Source organism: Syngnathus typhle, linkage group LG10 (assembly GCF_033458585.1).
Source record: "Syngnathus typhle isolate RoL2023-S1 ecotype Sweden linkage group LG10, RoL_Styp_1.0, whole genome shotgun sequence".
In the NCBI taxonomy this organism is placed as follows: domain Eukaryota; kingdom Metazoa; phylum Chordata; class Actinopteri; order Syngnathiformes; family Syngnathidae; genus Syngnathus; species Syngnathus typhle.
This window is the reverse complement of record NC_083747.1, coordinates 7,575,985-7,596,121: the sequence shown is the minus strand read 5'-3', so window position 1 is coordinate 7,596,121 and position 20,137 is coordinate 7,575,985. Positions and strand designations below refer to the sequence as shown.

The following is a 20,137-nucleotide window of genomic DNA, read 5'->3' as shown; positions in this document are numbered from 1 at the left end:
ACTATTTCATGAATTATGAGTAATTTGGCGCATGCGTAGTCACAATGAGTACTCTTTCTTGTTATGACGGAAGTAGTCGGTGTGGGTTTGACACGTCACGGACGGACGAGGTTACTGAATGAAAGATGGCGAGCACCTATAAGAGTTTTAACTTGTAAGTGCTGGGAACATTCACTTTGTTTTATAGTACAAGACAATGTAGGCATTAGGGATCTGTTTTACTGGCAGGTTAGATCTAACCACTTACAGCCTTGTACTGGTTTAACGCGTACGTCACGGGTTCCGCGACGTAAACACGATTGACACTCGACAAAGTTTTATTGATCAATGTTACATTTTTTGGCTTTGATAGCCGATTTAAGTGTTGTAATGAATGGCATAATCGGTTTCTCGATCTGAATGTTTGTTGCTGTTGTTCTACCAGTTTTAGCCGCATTTTCTTTCAGCCAATTGATACGCTTCCTCCTCTAGCTTGTTTCTGTTAAATTGCTTTCTTTTGCGAGAATGAAGCTCGAGGTGTTGGGCGCCCTTTTCTGCACATTACAGGCGCACCACAGCTGATAAATTTTACATCGAGGCTTGTGACGATGGATCTGTGGACGTGTTGGCCATCGATAGGGTGTCAACTGAGATGACGCTCACAGGTAAGCATTCAAAATCGGTCAACATTTGTGAGATCACTCTTCATGAATGAGTTAATCTTCACAAATTGAATGATATTTAGACTACATATTGATTTCTTGTGCACTAACTACTGTCCTCGGATGTCCCATTGTCCACAGTTAAGAGGGACATTCCTGCATCTGCTGAGACCAGACCAATATGTGGACTCATGGGGACCATACGCTTGGTGGCAGGTAGTATGTTAAATGATGAACTGGAAAATCGTTGGTCTTTGACAATTTCAATATCATCATCCTTCCTGGTTGTGTTAGGTATGTACCTGATCATCATCACTAAGAAGAAGAAGGTGGGGGACCTCCTGGGCCATGCTGTATGGAAGGCTCTGGACTTTGACATAATCTCCTATAAGAAGACAATACTGCACCTAACAGACAGCCAGGTAGACGATTCTTATTTGACTGCAATGATTGTACTTGTGACCCAAGTTTTTAGTCAGCTTTTGATGATATCCGTTGTCTCTTGTGTCATTCATGAATATTAAACAGACGTAAATACAATGCGTGCATTGCTATAGGCACGATTTTTGCAGCATGGTGCAAAAAGCCTCTGTTGTGTCCTGCGGTGTTCACTTTTCATTATTCTACAGATGCTAGACAACAAGAGCTATTTGTCAATGATCAACAACGTCCTACACACAGACAGCTTCTACTTTGCAACAGACTACGACTTGACCCACACTCTGCAACGTCTGGCCAACACCAGTCCTGAATTTCACGAGATGAGCCTTCTTGAAAGGGTGAGTTTCCTGCGTGTTGTCTACTCATTCTACAGAGGGATGAGTTTCCACTGACCTCTTTAAAAGAGTTAAGAGCAAGTTTGCATTCTAACCCATGTTCACATACAGTGGGCTATCTTATTGAGCTTAGAGTTTTGGTTCTGTCTCCATCATAAAGCCAAAACCCTGTTCCCACCATTTTTTTCATGCATTTTCTAGTGTTTGTATTGGTATTAGTGGGTAAGACTTCTCACATGACCATGCACTACTTTTAAATACTTTTTAAATTAGTGTACCAACCAGAGTAATTTTTACATTAAAGTTGGTTCTAGAGGAACATTTTTGTTTTGATCGGTCGTCAGACCTTTTAACAGTGGGAATGGGAAGAACGCAAACAAACTTGTCATTAATATCCTCATGCCAAGTAGGAATAACCATGCTAAACTATTAGGAGAAACAGAAAAGGATGTGTAGAAAAGCTTATACTTGTAATTACAGGCAGATCAACGTTTTGTCTGGAATGGCTACCTGTTGAGGGAATTTATTACACAGCCTGAGGTAAGGCATTTGTTGGCTTCTTTTTGGATATAAATGTGAGACTCCGCATGTCACGCGTCTTATATTTCTACAGTTTAACTTTGAAGAATTTTGACTCCTAGTGCTGAAAGTTAGTCTCACAATCTTTCCTGCTTTTTTTTTTTAACAGTTACACAAGTTTGTGTACCCAGTTGTCCATGGATGTATCCTTTGATTATTAAAACACTTGGGTGGCAGCTAGGGGGGGGGGGGGAAATTGTCATCCTAAGCCCGTAGCTCTGACTCCTGACCTTTACAGTTTTATTTTCTTAACACTCATGTTGACCAGTCATCACAATGAAGTCAAGCTGCATCAATGGGAAATTTTTTGACTGGAGTATCATCTCCAGAAGGAGCTGTTTCAGGGCTGGTGTCCGCTACTATGTCCGAGGTAATAACACTTTTAGCCACACTGTACTGAATGACAGTATCATGTCATTGGGCAGTAATAGTTTGATGGATAAATATGGTCACAAAGATGAAGAAGTTGAAAAAAATAGTAGTGTGTTAATCTTGTTAAGATTGACGTCCACTTATACTTACAATAACTCATCCTTCGGTTTGTATCTGTGATGTTTAAACATCATTTGAACTCAAGTTCTTTTTCCAAGTGAAATTCAGGCACATCCAGTGGATATGAGGTCTACTTGTGTATTGCTTGATAGGGGCCTCAGGCCACCATGTTTGTAACTTCTTTTTTTCATTGCCAGGCATTGATTCAGAGGGCCATGCTGCTAATTACGTGGAGACCGAGCAGATAGTGCAGTACAACAGTGCCAAGGCTTCCTTTGTTCAGGTCAGATGATGAATCCCCATTGGAGCGATTTTCCGATGTGTCATGAAGTGCTGTATTTGAGGAAGAATAATCATCTGTCATGTACATAAATGATCTCTTCATTTGGAGTAAACACAGTTAGTGGCACACACTGAAGCAGGGAGCTACTTAAGTACCCGCAGAGCAGATTGGAGTGTCTGTGTCTTGATCAACGATACCACAGCCAAGTGTCCAGGATGTTGGTGGGCGATGGTCTTTAACCAGGGTCCACAAATTGGCAGGCGGCAATCAAACATTCAGCTCAGCTGCTTTGTCTCTTGCTATCTAAAAGAACTTAAAAAGTCAAGCATTTGATAAATCCACCAGGAATAATGTTTGATTTGCTTCATAAAAATAATCGTAATCATAAAGTACACAGTGATATCAGTTTGTTTGATCTCCTTTTCAGACAAGAGGCTCAATACCCTTTTACTGGTCCCAAAGGCCCAACCTCAAGTACAAGCCAAGGCCACAGATCAGCAAAACAGTCAACCACGTAAACTCCTCTTTTGCATGACTCTACCTACTCATTAAAGACTTTTATTTTGGTAGTTAACTCGTGTGGTTTGTCTTTTCCTGCTTTTATTTGCTTCAGCTGGATGGATTTCAGAGACACTTCGATTCACAGATAATTCTTTATGGGAAGCAAGTCATTTTGAATCTGGTAAGTTTACGTGTGACTTAATTGTTTTTTGTGCTCACTCACATAACATACTTAAATTGACCTAAATACAAATTATTTTCCCCTCTTCTTTCAGATCAACCAGAAAGGCTCAGAAAATCCACTTGAGAAGACTTTTGAAAAGATGGTGGGCAGCTTAGGAAACGGCACCATCAAGTAAGAGTCGTCCATTATACACGTTACTCTTCACATATGGCTCAATTAGTCTTTTCGCTCAACATATGGTTTTCTTCAGGTACATAGCGTTTGACTTCCACAAAGAGTGCAGTCGGATGAGGTGGCATCGTCTGCACATCCTGTTGGACATGGTTGCTGAAATCCAGGAGGAATTTGGGTCAGTTTTATTCTGTTTTTATGTTTTAGTAGAAAGGTTGTAACCTCACACAGCAGGGCTGTTAATATTGAATATTTTTAGAATTGATTATTTTACTGATTATTCCAACGATTAATGGAATAATAGGGGAGATTTTTATTTTGCATGAAAGTGTTACAAAATCATTAGAATTTTTCCCCTGTTGTTTATTTTGTATCGTTTAGTGATAAAAACAACTAAATAATATTCAACAATAACAACCAAATGTTTTGAAAATGATTCAGTTAGAGGTGCGGTTATTTTTCAAAGTAAAAGCAGATGTTTGCAAATGTCTTGTTTTAATTAACACACAAAAATAAATTGTTTTTGGATGAAATTAGAGGATTTGGACAGTTCTAAGGTAAAAAATGATCAATCAAGTGTTTCAAGACAAGCAAACAAATCCTAGTCCCTGAATTTAACGCCATGAATTTGCCACATAACTGAAATAACAGTGGATTTGGGGCGCAGGTACTTCCTGGTGGATTCAGATGGCAAGGTACAGTTAAACCAAGAGGGGACGTTTCGGAGCAACTGCATGGACTGTTTGGACCGTACCAATGTCATTCAGAGCCTGCTGGCCAGACGCTCACTTCAAGCACAGCTGCGGGTAGGACGCCTATGCTACAAGCAGGAAATAAAGTTGTCAAAACAACATAACTAGAGATGTCTCTTGAATTAGTGACATACATAATAGAGGTGTTGGTGTAAACTACTCCACTCTGCTTGAATGATTTAACTCATATAATGTATTGATGTTGTACTATACTCAATGGAGCAAACAGTTACAGTATATTCCAATAGATGGCAGCACAGCCATGTCAGTAAAACTAAAAAAAAAAAAATAAGTGATTTGTGGTCAAGTGATGTTTTGTTATTCATCACAGAAAATGGACATCCTCCACATGAACCAGCCCATTGAGGATCAAGCAGACTTTGAGAAAATGTACAAAAATGGTGAGCTGTCACACCGTGCTTTTAGTTATTCTTGACTTTATGTAACTACAGCTATTTACTCTCTTCAAGTCCTAAAATTAAAAGTATGGTCTTGCCTTTGACGTCTTTTCCCTGCAGCTTGGGCTGACAACGCAGATGCATGTGCTAAACAATATGCAGGCACTGGAGCATTGAAGACCGACTTCACCAGGTTTGTTATTAAAAACAGTTACTTTTACACATTGGTCAACTTCACTGCAGCTCACCGACTGAACAATTGCCAACATTGTCAAAGTGAAGTGATGAATAATAACTTTAGGTCGATGCAAGTAGCGACCTTATACACTATACACTTCTTCTTCTTTAGAACAGGCAAGAGAACTCAATGGGGGCTGCTGATGGACGGCTGGAACTCCATGATTCGATATTATAAAAACAACTTTTCTGATGGATTTAGACAGGTACAGTATGTCTCAATTACTGAGACAAACGCAACCTTTTTCATTCATATTTATTTTACATTGCAGTTAGTGTATAAAAAAGGCTGTATGAAGGACCACCCTCTGACAGATTAAATCCAGAAGTGACAAACCAGCTACACACAGATTGAATTTGGGATCTTTTGTGTCAAGTTAGGATTGGGAGCTACAAATCGCTTCAACCGAAAGTTTTGATTGGGTTTCAATCACAGGTACTTTAAATGGTGGCAATTGTGTGCTGATCCCTATTAAACATTTAAATGCGATTGCTTAATTCTGAACACAACCACATCCCCATTTAGAAGAGTGCACATGCTCTTGTGCAGCTATATTGATGGCTTTATGGTACTTCTACCTCTTGTTTTGCGTCACTTGAGTTGTACAGACTATAGATTAACCAATAGTGGCGGAAAAGTTTGAATGGTTTAGCTTGGTTTCATGTAAACGCACGTGGAAGGATTTTGGACCGAGACAATATTTTTTCTAAATTCATTGCAAATAACTGAGACGAAGTTGTGGTTAGTAATTTAGCATGTTGGCTTGGCAAGAATTGGCAAGTTTCTCATGTCACCACATTACAAAATTAATTCTGACCTCGATATCAAATTGGCCTCCTGCCAAAAATTGCCAACTTTGTTGTCAATGCGGTGGCCAAAGTACAGGACACCTGCTCATGAACTTGTGATTTAGCGGCTTCATAAAGCATGAAAACAAAAGCCGAACTTTGAAGTTAGTCATTCTTTTGTATTGATTCTATTGTAGCCATTTCAGACTTTATTACAGGTGACAGTCCTAACAACATGCACATGCAAAACACGTGGAGCTGGATGGAATGCATCACCAATCATCCAAGCCATGAGAGTCCACACATGATTTGTACGCACAATGAGATTGAAAAATAACTTGAAGCGATCTGAAGAATGTCATCGCTATTCAGTTCAACTTGACTGAAGACCTGCAATTTTAGTTCAGCTCGAAAATACATAGAGTTGTCTGCGTTACTCTAATAGCTTGGCTTTTTTTTCTGTCAACACTACTATAATCTCTTCCCAAATACAATATACTCTGTCTAATGATCACCTACACTTGCCTATGCAAAACAATTATGTAAACAAAGGAACGATCAAATTGAAATCCACGTACATTTTCTTAGACAAAGTAATATAATGTATTTTATTTTTACTAATGGGTTGACAGTGCATAACTGTTCAGAAATTTCACTAGCCCTGTCTTAATATTGAAAGCTTTGGGTTACAGGACTCTATAGATCTATTTCTTGGTAACTTTGCTGTGGATGAAGCTGATTTGACTACACCACTGCGTGACCCCAAAGACTGGAAATTTCTGACGGTAAGACTTAGGCAAGGTAATGCAGTTTTAGTTTGCCTTTCTTTTAATGCAACTTTTTTTTGTCTTTTTCAGTTGCCTATCATCATGGTGGTCGCATTCTCTATGTGTATTATCTGCTTGCTAATGGCTGGTAAGACAAACAACATTGAAGTGTGAAAAATGATTGCAGACACAATATAAAGTACGTTACTTCCTCATAAATCTGGCATTCCTCCGTAGGTGACACATGGACGGAGACTCTAGCTTATGTCCTGTTCTGGGGAACGGCCAGCGTGGTTACATGTGGTCTCATCCTCTTCAATGGACGTGACTTCGTCGATGCTCCAAAGCTGGTCCAGAAAGAAAAGATGGACTGAATGTGTGCGTGTGGAAAGCAGCTCCGCCCTAGCGAGCTCACCACCTCATCCTCAGCCTTTTCATCGCTTTATCCCCAGCAGCAACATCATCAGGCATGGAGCCTTTACTAGTACACAGGGGAGAGTTGAGGATGTCGGTGAGCCAGCAGGGCCGCCTCTTGCAAGACAAGGCACGCAAAACTGTCTGCATGGACCTGCTGCTATCCACACGGCTCTAACACAGAGACAGGACAGTCTGGCACAGGCTGACATGTACGCTGAACTTAGCTCTTATTCAATGTTGTCACTGTACCTGTTTTTAGAAGACAATTGTGGGATTTATATAAAATGTCACTTTTGCCCCACTCATTGGGATCAAACTCAGAAAAGCTGTAAATTATTTACTGTATGTCAGGTTTGCCTTTTCATCTATCTATCCATTTTCTGAACTACTCACGATGCTCACGAAAGTGCTGGAGCCTATCCCAGCTGGCAGTAGGCAGGCGACACCTTGAACCGGTTGCCAGCCAATCACAGGGCACATACACAGACGAACAACTGCCTGCTCTCACACTCACACCTACCAGCAATTTGGAGTGATCCATTTTTTTGGGGGATGTGGGAGGAAACCGGATCACTCGGAGGAAACCCACGCAGGCACGGGGAGAACATGCAAACTCCACACAGGAAGCCCAGAGCCGGAATCGAAACCGCAACCTCCACACTGTGAGACGGACGTGCTAACCAGTGCGTCACCGTGTCACCCTTGCCTTTTCATAAAGTACCAACATACATGGACCACCCACAAGAATGATACCCAAGATATGATACCCAATAACAAATCAAATATTCTGCTTTGACAGGAATTTTAGTTTGGATCATCACTGTGCTTCATCATACTGAGAACTATTAATGATAATTATCAAGTTAACCAGAAATGGACACAGTTCTGATTCTGAAATCTGTTCACAACATTGTTAAATGATTACTTCTAAAGTGTCAACCAAACCAAGCATTTTATACTATGGCAGAAAGTTAGTTAGCCCCCAGCTAAAGAACATTGATTTCTCCCTGACATTGTCACATTATTTTCTAATGCTATGACACAATACGCTAGTTTGTATCATACGGTTGTACCAATAAGTCTGGGAGAAGAACCATTAATGCACGTTTCATCAATAAGAATGTGATTATAAAGTTTCTCCTAAAAGTTATAACTTTGATTTTTCTGCATCATGTTGTCAGAACCATCCATGAAATGAAAGCAAAGCCAATCAAGACAGAATTTACCTACGAAATGCAAACCTAATCTCTAAAATAATGTACAGTAAAGTTTGTTCTTTGGGAGTCCTTTCTTACTCCATACAGGAATCCTGGCATAAATCAACAACAGACTTTGGGTTTGCAGATACTTTGAAATAGACTTGGCTCTGACACAAGTGTAGTTTTTGTCTATCAACAGAATCCCTGTAGTGCTCAGTCCGTCACTACCAACAGGGAAAGACAGTGTTGATGGGCTACCCTGTTTTTGGTCAAGTCTTCATTGCCATATTGTTGGTGTCTGTCGTCAGCTGTGTTCCCCTCACAGCGCTCCATGTATACTGCATGAATAGGAAATGTTCTATAGTACTTTTGCAAAGAAGGCCAGATTTGGTTAGATTGAAATGTATAAGGGTTAGATTCAAATGTATTCAGACTTACATTCCTCGAACCATTACCATTGTAAATTAACTTGTAAATATGTAACTATATCCTTCGCTACCTGCAGATATGTTTATATAGCAAATGAGAATCTGTTGTCAATCGCATTACCAGGATAGTTAAAGATTAAAATAATAATAAATTAAATACAAACGAACGATTTGATGAAAGTTGGATTCATTTTTTATTACATGTATTGAGTTTGTTTCATTATTGTTGTATTAATGAGAAGGGAGATATTGGTTTTTCGACTGCAGTAAACAGGCCAGGTTGTATCATGTCCGATTTTTTATCCAAATTAAATCATTCTCCGCTTTATCTTTTTAGGTTTAAACCTCATACACGACAGAATACATCATAATCACAAAATAACAATCCATCGTCTTTTTGTTATTTGCAATCACTGTGAGTGGGCGACGCGGACGTGCTGTATTGTTTGTAAAGTAGACAGAGCGCTTACCAGTACTTCCTCAATTATTTTTGCCTTTTGCAGCGTCACTGACAGCGTCACTGATTTTAGTCTTCGGTGTGCGGAAATTTGAATGAGGAAGTGTCACCGATTATCTTGCAAAAGGACACTTGTGTGCGTGCGCGTGGACAGGGAAGGGACGGGGGAGAACGCGCTCGCACCCGATCGTGATCGCTCACTCACGTGCGCGTTCCCGTTTGTACGCGTGTCATTTCTGTGGCTTGGAGGTCCCCGCGACAGTGGGCCACATATTATGATTTTCTGACACGATGCTTTGGGCCGGTCTAAATTTAGACACGGGTCGGATTTGGCCCGCGAGCAGGACTTTGCGTCTCAATGAATAAATATGAACCACATCTACAATCATTCAGGCAGACGATGTTAAATATCAACAGATTTTAATGTGCTGTTGCAATTAATGTTTCAAAATATTATTGAATTATATTCTTTATTGAGTCTTTTGACGCAGCTGTCAACTCAAAATTGTCAGCGTTAAAAAACTATTTAAAAAAAAAATCTACAACTAGAAACAACCTGTGTCAAGCATGACATCTTTTGGCCACCCTCAGACTTTACACAAACACACGCACGCGCGCACGCACGCACACATTTCTTGTCATTCATGAACAATTTAGCCATTTAGTCATGGCATAATTAATATACAGAATATAAGAAAGAAAAAAGTGGAAACATTTCTCCCACTTGCCACATGGAGGCAGTAGAACCCTTTAATATCTGACAAAAGATCACTTGTTGAAGGGAGTCGAGTGTTTTTATTTTGTATACATGTTTTAAACTGTAAACTTCAAAAGTCAACTACATTTCAGGGCTTGGGGTTATGGTTACGGGTTGTAGTCTTGGTCAATTAATCTTAACGGAACAATGACATTTCTTTTTCTCCAGGCCAATAAAGAAATAAGGAAACAATATAAAGACTAAAATGCATTGTCAACTTTATGATGTGTTTGATGTATCACAATATCTTTTTATCATGTGATCGTGAGATATAAAACTTTAGCATTTGATTTGGTGTTATTTAGCAGATATAAAATATTCATTACAATGCTGAACTTGTGGAATTAATTAAAAATTCCTTTTTAAGGGGAAGGAAGATAAGACTGTGAGGAAATGGCAAGTTTATAAATGCCACATGCGATAAGCCTCAGATATTGTGGGATTTAGAGACCTGCTGGGCCCAGGTCAAACCTTTGATTCATAAAAAAAATTCTCTTCTTTGAATGGAAAACTAGTTACGATTCAAAGGTCAGTGGTGAAGGAACGCAACATAACAAAATAAGGGTTACTGCAGGGCATGTTGTTAACTGAAGGCATGTTAACTGAAATGAATACGAATACTACAAATCGACAAAAGTATCCAGACACACTTTTACTTCGGTAAATAATAAAAATCTAGATAATGTCAGCATTAACTACTTTAAATAATACCTAGGAGACTTGAAAATGATTTAATATTCTTGCAAGGAAGAATGTACAAATGTACAGAACTTAAAATGTGATTGCTGATTAAACACAAATCACACAATTTACATTCAGTTCCATTCTGCATTTCTATTTTGCGTCATGATAGAAACATTCTGCCGTTCCCACAATTCAAATGGTCGAGTCCTGTCAATCCTAACATCCGTTGTTATCAGGGGAACCGTCTTACTATTACTAATCTTACTTTAATATTTCACTTCAAAGACAACAATTCCACTAGTTATTAAAGTCTTTAATCAAAACATTCAACATTCCACACACAGAGAAATGAGTACATATATACATACATGCTACCACTCATATTGTATTCCATGAAATACCTTTTTTTAATGGAAAAAAAAATGTATACGAGATTCCTAACATCAAGTCTTGTCTGAATATGGAGGATTAAGAACGACGTGATAATAATATTGTATATTTGACAATTTCAACAAATGACAGCTATCTACAGTATATTTCATGTTAAAACGCATAGGAGGCAATATTGTCAGTACCTAATCATACTTTACACAATAAAGGGTATTTCAAATAAAACATTTATAAGAAGGAAACTACACCAAATGTTGGGACTGTACAAACAGAATATTAATATATCATATACGTATAACAATGTACTAGTAATAATACATTAGGTGGAAACAATTTACAACATCAACAAATATCCGTTTTCCAAAACAACTTTCCAGATGATTTGGATCATCTATAAATGTATAGATTTTCACCACAGTCACTGTCAATATTGACAATTGTGCATTCTAATTAATTTTGGACACAGGGACAGAGGGAATATTCCACTTGAAGAGAATTTGGTTGGCAGGTTGCTCCAGGAAGTAATTTTAGATGCTCCAGTTGGTGCTTGAGAGCTCATCATTATGTTCCTATTTCTCCTTGCTATTCCTGCTTGTAAACAACACTGCGACGACTACATCCTTATTTCGACTGGGAGTAATATTAGCAAGTCTACTGCATGTTTCTTCCAAGAAGGGAATTATCCCTTGCTCACACAGCGGTGAGGAGTGTGGTTTTATACCCGCTGTGACCTGTGTAAAGTGCCTTAAGAAAGATAGAAAAAAAACGGTCGTAAAATTGGACCACATCAACAAAATTGAAAAGGTGCACTTATCATCTACACTTAGGTGCTCTAAGTAGATATGGTGTTGACCGATTGTCTATTCTTGACAGAATTTGATTGTTTCCTGTTCGTGCAGTACACATAGAGAGCCGAGAGGGGAACACAGCTGACGGCAGATGCCAACAGTATGGCAATAAAGACTTGACCAAAAACCGGATAGTCGGTCGCCACAGTCTTTCCCTGAAAAATAGATACAATGGACATTTTTCTTTCTGCAATTTGTAACTTCATGTTGTGCAATCATCAGAACACTATTTATGTGCTAGGAGGGAATCAATGTTTACAACTTAAGGAACCAGCTCACACAATGCAGCAAACTTTTACATGAAACTAAATACAATGCAAGTAAAGGTACACCAATTTGTATATTGTGCTGTAGCTATAAAAAGTTGGAAGCTGTAGCAAAAACGTAATGCTCTGTGCACACATTTAAATTAATTGAGAGTTTGTAGTAAATATATTAATGATAATAATAATAATAATAATAATAAAGTTTACCAGCTCCTTGTTCCATGCTTGGTAAGTAGGTGTTCCTCCTCTGATATAGTTGACAATATAGAAGACAAATAGGCATATTAGGAGAAGAGGGCTGACTATGCCCCACATGATCTTCAAGTACCAGTTTGGAGGGTGGCCAAGCATGTCTTCAATATCTTTTTCAAACCTACAATAAGCAGAGCATCCTTTCAGCAAGAATTTTCTCATCATTGTTTTATTGTTATATTGCAGCAACTAGATTGGATAAGGCATAGAGAACAATACAAACATACAGTACAAACCTTTTGAGTCCATAAAGGTAACTGACAGTCAGAATCTCAACGAGGACAACAAAAAGCAGAGAGAAAGATGCTCCGTATTCATTAAATATGGTAAACCAATAATTTCCAGATGGGGTGGTAAAGGCCAGGCCGAGAAGCATCAGGATTAGACACAATGTCCCTGACGGGAAAACACAGTTCACAAAGGTGATGCACAGCACAAGTGAAGCGAAAAACAAAAAACATTTTGAGATTGCAATGGACCGTTTGTCCATGCGCCACATTCTGTGAACAGTATCTTGGTGATTCCCAACTAGCATAGAACAATAAAATGCAAATGGAAATACCCTAATCCTCCTCTAATTAATCTCCAACATGTTTTGGGTCTTGGCCCATAAAAGGTTGGGAAATACTGCAATACAGTTTGAAGTCAAGTTCTACCTCAACAAGTTAAACCCCTTTGATTGCCTTGTTTTCCACATTCTGAGCAGGTTCGATACAAAACGCGTGAGATGGCTAATCACCAGCCGGTATGCGCACAAACCCAGCCGGCGAGATCCAGCCCAATGATCGTCATTCAATAAAAGCTAGACTCACTATTGGCCCAACAGTGCAAGGCAGAGGTGGGTGACTCAAGTCACATGACTGGACTCACGTCAGACTCGCGTTGCCATGGTTAGCACTTGCGACTTGCTTTGCAAAAACTTTCGAAAGACTTAAACTGGCTGACTTGGCATTTACGTAAGTGACTAGACTTGACACACAAATCTGCCACTGCGATAGTTCGCCTATTTTAAATCAAGCCACAACCCCAGTTATAAGAGAGAGGATGTGCACACTTATGTAATCCACTTATCTATTGTGCTCTGTCATGCAGAACTGTATATGACTTTTTATTACCATGAAAACCGGTATGTTCTACGCATCCTCACGAGTCTAAACACGGCGTTATGATTAATGTTGCGTTTGTGAATGGAGAATTAAAGCGCCTGTTTTTACCCATTTTAGTGAGTGGCCACTTTGTTCCTTGCTGTTGACTGAAAAAGATGTCACAGTGCCTAAGGGCTCAGGTAACAGCAAATCGCAGCTCACCTGTTTTCTGGGTTTGGTCATGTGACGTTCGCAAGCTGAGCCCTTGGCATTGTGATGTCCATTACAGTTGACAGTAAGTGCCGGTACAAGGTAAAGTGGTCAACCCCTAAGATGGATAAAAGCAGCTCAATTCATATTCCAGAAATGCAAGAGTAATCAAAATGTTGAGTTTTGTGTAGTGAGGGTGCATGTAGCCGCCACTGGCTACTTTGCATACTTTCCATGCAAACTGTTGACAAGAAACTCATGATCTCATATAATGGCATGTACTTTTAAACACAGCATGAAGCATCTCAAACCAAAACAAAAAGAAATCTGTTATGCTATATTTGCAACCACGAGCTAACCTGAGTCAAAGTATAGTTTGTAACTAAATACATTTTTGGATTTGACGCTTTAAAAAGAAAAAAATAAATAGCCCACTAGGCTATTTGATCCGACACAATCATTTATGTAAATAAATATCCAAGAATTTATATCATGAGGACTGATACAGCATTTTATGTAGTGCAGCAAAACCGAGAAACCTATTTTTACAGCAGCTATTAGGTGAGTAATCCAAAATTGTATAAGTAATGTGAGTAACTGAACAATAGCCATCATTTTTTTTTTTTTTTTTTAATCAAACAATATCTATCTACCCAAGTCTTACCGTTTAACACCTCATTGCTAACTTTGGACAGTATCTTAAAGTCTCGTAGTGGGGTGGTAATGGCAGTCAAGTTGCCCAGCATGCTGCCCAATCCCAGAAGCAGAAGCATGAAGAAGTACAACACTGACCACAACTGAGGCAGGGGCATGTTTTGAATGGCTTCACTGTACAGGATGAAAGCGAGACCAACCCCTTCCACTGCCTGAAACAAATGAGGAGACAAAAAAAACAGAGTTGAGTGATAAGAGTTTATGACTCCAATCTACCTTGATTCAGACCTTAAGAAGATTGTGTATTAAGATGAACTTTACTCAAGAAAAAAAATGTAAAGGGTAACTACTGGCACGGTTCTTATCAAACAACTCTAAGTTGTGGTTGTGTATTGTAAATGATCTTTGATGCTCTCCCACCCCAGCACAATCACGTAACAGAAGCATATAGGACTGGATCTCATCAGAAGGGGTTTTGTACCTAAAGTTTGACGATAAAATTCTGCAACAATCTGTTTCATATACAGCACACTGTACTTTGATAGCAGGTTATTTCTTGTTTAGTGCTTGTAAATTTTCTGCAAGTTTTAAGACCAGTTAAAAATTGCTATCAGCGAGAAGATTGAAAACAAAACTGTTATCTCTATTTCCAACCCTCACGGTCCCGTCCCGTGAAAATCAGCCACTGCTCACCATTTTCCCCTCTACAGCGGCCCCGCAATACTGAGTGTGTCTGTTGTTACCATGACAACTGGGTGCTGAGAACGGGGATTAAGGAAGCTTCGACTTGGGAAAGTGTAGTATGAAGAAGAGGGTATATGTCCATAAAAGATTTTAAAAGATAGATAGATCCGGTGCATGCTGACCGAGATTTACGTATGAATGATACTAATGAATACTCTCAGCAAGAATGAAAAGTGTTGGCCCAAGAGTTTGCTTGGCTGTTAATCATTCAAAAATCGACACATGCACTAGCGGAAGTTTGTTTCCTCCAATCGACTTTTAACTTTTACAGGCACTAACCATGCATTGATAAAAACAAAGCGTTTATTGTGCACTAATGCAAGAGTGGAATGATAAAGACCTTACCGTGTCTAGTTCATCATTTAGGTCACAGGCTTCCAGTTTATTGCCAAGTTCAGCAAACTGCTCCGGGTACGTTGCATTGAGTGTTTTAATCCAGTCAAACACATTGTTTATGTTGATAGTGTCCTCCGCCAATTCAAAAGTATTTAGCAGCAAAATGCGTGTCCTGGAAGAGACGACACGAGTACTGTCACTCTTTAAATACAGACATTTGACAAGTACTAAGCAGTAACACTCCTAAGACTAATTAATGAATATTTGACTACACTCACTACATTTGGATCATCAATCATAAACATAGATGAGCAAGACATCCACTCACCTCTCCAGGCAGTTCTCATAGTTAACCGTGGCTTTAAAGCCATAAATGGAAAAGGTGACAATGGAAGCAAAGATTGAAGTTCCACTGTTGATGAGTGAGACGATGAAGGCCTGTTTCTCAAAGTTGTTGTTGTATTGATTGTAGCTGGAAAACGCTATGAGCGAGCCAAATCCCAAACCCAGAGAAAAAAAAATCTGAGTAGCAGCATTTATCCATGCAGTGGGATTGGCCAGTTCTTCCATCTGAAATCATGTAAACATCGTCATATTGGCCCAAGTAGAAACATTCATTTCAAATGATGGCATTATTAATCCATGCTTACCTTAGGCGTGAACATGTACTTGATACCATAGATGGCACCAGGAAGAGTCAAACCCCGGATGAGGTAAATAATGAGGACCACATAAGGAAATGTGGCAGTGAAGTAAACCACCTGCAGACAGTCAAACAACAAATTTTCATGGTGTGAAATCTTTGAAGAAGTCATTCATTCTGTGCTCTTTTTGTCTTTGTTTGGAGCTTCATACAGAAAATATTCCAAAAGAAGGACCCGTCTTAACAAGTTGTATGTAGAGAAGAAGAATGTGGAAAAAGAAGACTACAATGGAGAACATTTAAATTAGAGCACTCATGTTTATTCAATCGAGTCAGCAGTTCTTATCAAAGGCTGAGCAACTACTATATTTTTTGTTTTACAGTATGTCACCGCTATGATTGCACTTGCGGTGTGGCTGCAAACTTCTCTTACCTTCCCAGATGATTTTACTCCATGGATAATAAAGAGGTAGGTGATCACCCAGGCCAGCAGGAGACACAAAGCCTGACCTGTGTGGATGCCTCCATTCTCTTCAATCGAAGAAGACGTGTTCAGTGTTTGTCTAAAAAAGAAGTATTGGGTCGAAGAAGCCTTTTGGCACTCTTCTACAAGTCCGGTCTGGTTGGAATTAACGGGACACTCTGACCAGGGCAGGACAGACTGTGAATGTAAACCAATGAAAGTCATCAGAAAGGAATGAATGAGTTCAGAAATTCATACAGAGTGTATTTATTATAGCTCACTTGAAATGAGTGAAAGAGGTACCAGAAGCTCCATGCATTGATAATGTTGTAGTAGAGGCAAAGATACACGGATGCTACAACACTCGCAAGACCTGAAATCAGAGATTTAAGATGAAAATTGTTTCTGTGCTTATTTTATAGATGTCTCCGGTTGACATCATGTAATTTCCCCGAAACGATTGCTAGAAGTGAGGATAACCCCTTGAAACAAACATCAACGGACATTACTACTTTGATTGGTTAGATGCGGAGGGCAAAGTTCATAAGTATGCACGTGTTCATGACAATAAAGATGATTCATTGCTAAAGGGTAATCAATGCTTCATCATACAGTGAGCAGAGCAGTTGTCTAAAAGTGTTGTCATCTATGTTCTTATTGTATCTCCACATGCACGTGTCTGACATGGCTCCTACCCAAAATGTATTCAGGCTGAAGTATATGTCGTATCAAAGTATTTCTACAAGTACTGCTGTTGTACAGTATCAGCATCAGCATCGCTACTGGTACTGTTATCAGTGCATTCCTAATCTAAATCAATTTCTCCCTTTTGCATCTGTCTCTAAAATGGAACTTCTAAAGTCCTGCAATTAGGAGTTTAACAATAATTTCAGGATAAATAATATCTCAAAACATGGAGGTTGAATCATCAGGTCAGGCATACGCAAATCTTACATGACTTCAATATACAGTATTTGATTAAATTGAAGTTTAGTAAGCATCTTAACAATTCACTACATAAGGGTGGCCTTTTTTTGTTATTTGTGTGATTCTACTTCCTAATGACGACAAGGAGGAAAACTGTGATGATGGTCATTGAACCCAAAAAGGTTACAAAACAGGAGAGTAGTGCTACACTCTACACTGGGTGCTTTGTACAATAGTTTTTGTAACAAAAAGTCAAAATGGTATGCACATGCAGTTATCCACCTTTTGCAAGAACACTACAAATCCAAATCAAGGGCATATATTGTTGTGTTTTACCGTCAGCCTACAGAACTCAAGAAGTTGGTTAATTAGTTATGTATCATCTCTAAATGTTGTTTTGAGGACTTACCCACTCCTCCCAAATACGGGTTAATGGCCGACCAGGCCCCGATGCTTCCCAAGCGCATCTTCTGACCAATGGCAAGCTCCATATAGAATAAAGGCACACCCTCAATAAACAGCATCACAAGATATGGAATCAAGAAACCACCTATTGGAGAAACCCACAATTAAATACATTATTTACTTGACCTATATACAGTACAATACTACATACGAAGAAATAAAATTTTGTGTCTTGAAGCTAGCCCAGCTTCTTTATCCCATTTTAATGTCACACTGTAACTTAAAAAGTTCCCAAGATCAGATTTTTGTAGATGAGCTACTCCCCCTCTTATAATGCACAATTTGTATATTGTCCAGAGTTTGTACCGCTGTATTGTCTCCCACAAGTAGCCCTTCAATAAAAATCTTTTTTATCTTATGAACTTTGACAATTAGCAGTTAACTTGGGAAAGCCGCTAATGAACTTATGACCACAGAGTGAGCAATACGATAAACACGGGAAAAATAAGTGACAAAGTGACACTGTTCTTTGCTGTTGGCTGACAAAAGTTCAGAAATGTGCAGGTTCAATTTGGCAAGTGGCACTCTCATAACATTTTCTCAACTTCCTTTTCTTTGTGTTTATCATTCGCAAAATAGATCACCCACACACAAACATATACTGTATAACATAAATATAGCAAGTTGTCAATGTAGCATTGAATGTATGATTAGTGTCTTTATTTTTACAAGCGGTATTCATTTCTCAATCTATTTTCTCTCGTTCATTCTGCACTTGTCATGTTTGTGTATCACTTAAACTGTTATGTCATGAGGTCTTATCGCCCGCTTCTACTGTGGAGTCCTTAAACAGGAGAGAAGCTGCAGGCTAAAGGGAGCTCAGTCATTAGTAATATCACTCCATGCTTGGGACTTATCAACTATATATAGTTTACGATGTTATTGAGAGTTACAGCCTGCTTCAACTTTGTATCAACTTGCACTCTGGTAAGGATTTGTTTGAAACTTTTACAACCCACCTGACATTACTGGAAGTGTGCCTTATTCATTTTTATGAAATGCAAACTGATGGTCATCACTCTTCCGTGTTTGTTGACACCTGAGGCCGTTTAGTTTTAAAGGAAAAATACTGAGGTTATCTGCAAAGTTGACCTTGAAGGCTTGGAATATTGATCTAATGTTATTTAGATGTTGTCTAATGTTATATTTTGTTCTTCGGTGGTGATCCAACAGCAATTGGGGAAAGGACAGTGTTTAGTTCATTTATCTTAATTCAAAATAGACATCACACACCTAACAATAAGCGAGTAGAACTAAATACTTCCAATGAGCAAATAAGACTAATATATTATTCATAACACAAAACAAGAAATGAATTATATTGGTATATAATTAGAAATGATCATGATGTTAATTGAAAAATAGGAAAAAGATTTTAACTGAAAAAAGTCTAGTCTAGTCCAGTAATATAATACAGTATAAGGATTTTCCCTAATTTTAAGTTATATGTTCACTTTATTATTATTATTATTATTATTATAAGTCGGCTGAGAAAAGTGTTCAGCATTGTATTTAACAAACAAAGCTTCAGGACGCTAAATGGCAAATAGTATTGTTTATTAATTGGTGTATTTTATCTATTCATTTATCTGACAGTTTGTCTATATTTTCACTACTCGTTTTCAAAAGAACGTCCTTATTAAATACTCGTTTTAAATTTTGGGACGAACATTTATTGAGTCAAATTACTGCGTGTTTTTTGTTGTTTTTGTTTTTAACTACTACTGACATTTCACTACTTATTTGCGGGAACACATTCCCTATTAAATTGTCAACTTCATATTATAATGACAGCTCGATGATTTTTGGAATAAGAAAACGTGCGACTATTATATCTACACGCAACAAAGCAGCGTCACAAAAAGGGATTGAAAATGACGTAGTCAGTCCTCACCTCCGCCGTGCATCTGGCACAGGTATGGGAATCGCCATACGTTCCCCAGTCCGACCGCATAAGACACACAGGCCAACACGAACTGCAAAGGACTGTCCCAGTTGGGTCGAGCATCTTTCTCCATGTCCGCGTCTTAAGTGAACGAACGTTTTTAGCGGCTCCTCAACAGGTTGTGTGAGGCGGCTGATCGCCTTCAGACTCTTAACAACGCTGATTGTAACTTGAATGGTGGGAGGAGGCGGGGCCTCCAAGTGGACACTTTATTATCCCAATATAATTGTTTTATTTTATATCAGTCTTGGGCCACTTAGAATGGGTCGACATTGAGTCAGCTCTTATCTGAAAATGAAGTAAATTCCACAATTAGAGGCTGACGGACATACATATATATCAGCAGACCACATTGATCCCACAGAAAATTAAAAACAATAAAACAAATAATGACACT

At 38.8% G+C, this 20,137-nt stretch overlaps 2 protein-coding genes across 5 annotated transcripts; one reads left to right on the top strand and one right to left on the bottom strand.

Annotated features, from left to right (window-relative positions):
• Positions 1-34: 34 nt before the first annotated feature.
• LOC133160629 (phosphatidylinositol-3-phosphatase SAC1-B) lies at positions 35-7,303 on the top strand. Its single transcript, XM_061288466.1, has 20 exons — positions 35-154; positions 547-644; positions 783-857; positions 936-1,063; positions 1,271-1,420; positions 1,898-1,957; positions 2,106-2,139; positions 2,265-2,366; positions 2,686-2,771; positions 3,199-3,285; positions 3,385-3,453; positions 3,548-3,627; positions 3,707-3,805; positions 4,295-4,433; positions 4,711-4,780; positions 4,898-4,970; positions 5,127-5,220; positions 6,496-6,588; positions 6,661-6,718; positions 6,808-7,303. Exons 1-20 carry the CDS (start codon positions 126-128, stop codon positions 6,942-6,944), a joined length of 1,761 nt encoding a protein of 586 aa, XP_061144450.1. The 5' UTR covers positions 35-125; the 3' UTR covers positions 6,945-7,303.
• A 3,507-nt stretch (positions 7,304-10,810) lies between these two features.
• LOC133161022 (sodium- and chloride-dependent transporter XTRP3A-like) lies at positions 10,811-19,891 on the bottom strand. 4 transcript variants are annotated; one of them, XM_061289194.1, is made up of 11 exons: positions 19,690-19,886; positions 17,740-17,880; positions 16,685-16,776; positions 16,374-16,601; positions 15,948-16,058; positions 15,626-15,867; positions 15,307-15,469; positions 14,228-14,429; positions 12,505-12,664; positions 12,224-12,389; positions 10,811-11,905 (listed from the first exon to the last, which is right to left on the bottom strand). In XM_061289194.1, the coding sequence occupies exons 1-11, from the start codon at positions 19,811-19,813 to the stop codon at positions 11,735-11,737; spliced, it is 1,800 nt and encodes a 599-aa protein (XP_061145178.1). In that variant the 5' UTR covers positions 19,814-19,886; the 3' UTR covers positions 10,811-11,734. The 4 variants fall into 4 exon arrangements, 3 of the variants coding, with proteins under 3 accessions (XP_061145178.1, XP_061145179.1, XP_061145180.1); XR_009715988.1 differs by lacking the exon at positions 10,811-11,905 and having other exon boundaries at positions 12,250-12,389; positions 14,356-14,429; positions 19,690-19,890; XM_061289195.1 differs by lacking the exons at positions 10,811-11,905; positions 12,224-12,389 and adding an exon at positions 13,576-13,681 and having other exon boundaries at positions 12,500-12,664; positions 19,690-19,891.
• Positions 19,892-20,137: the final 246 nt, after the last annotated feature.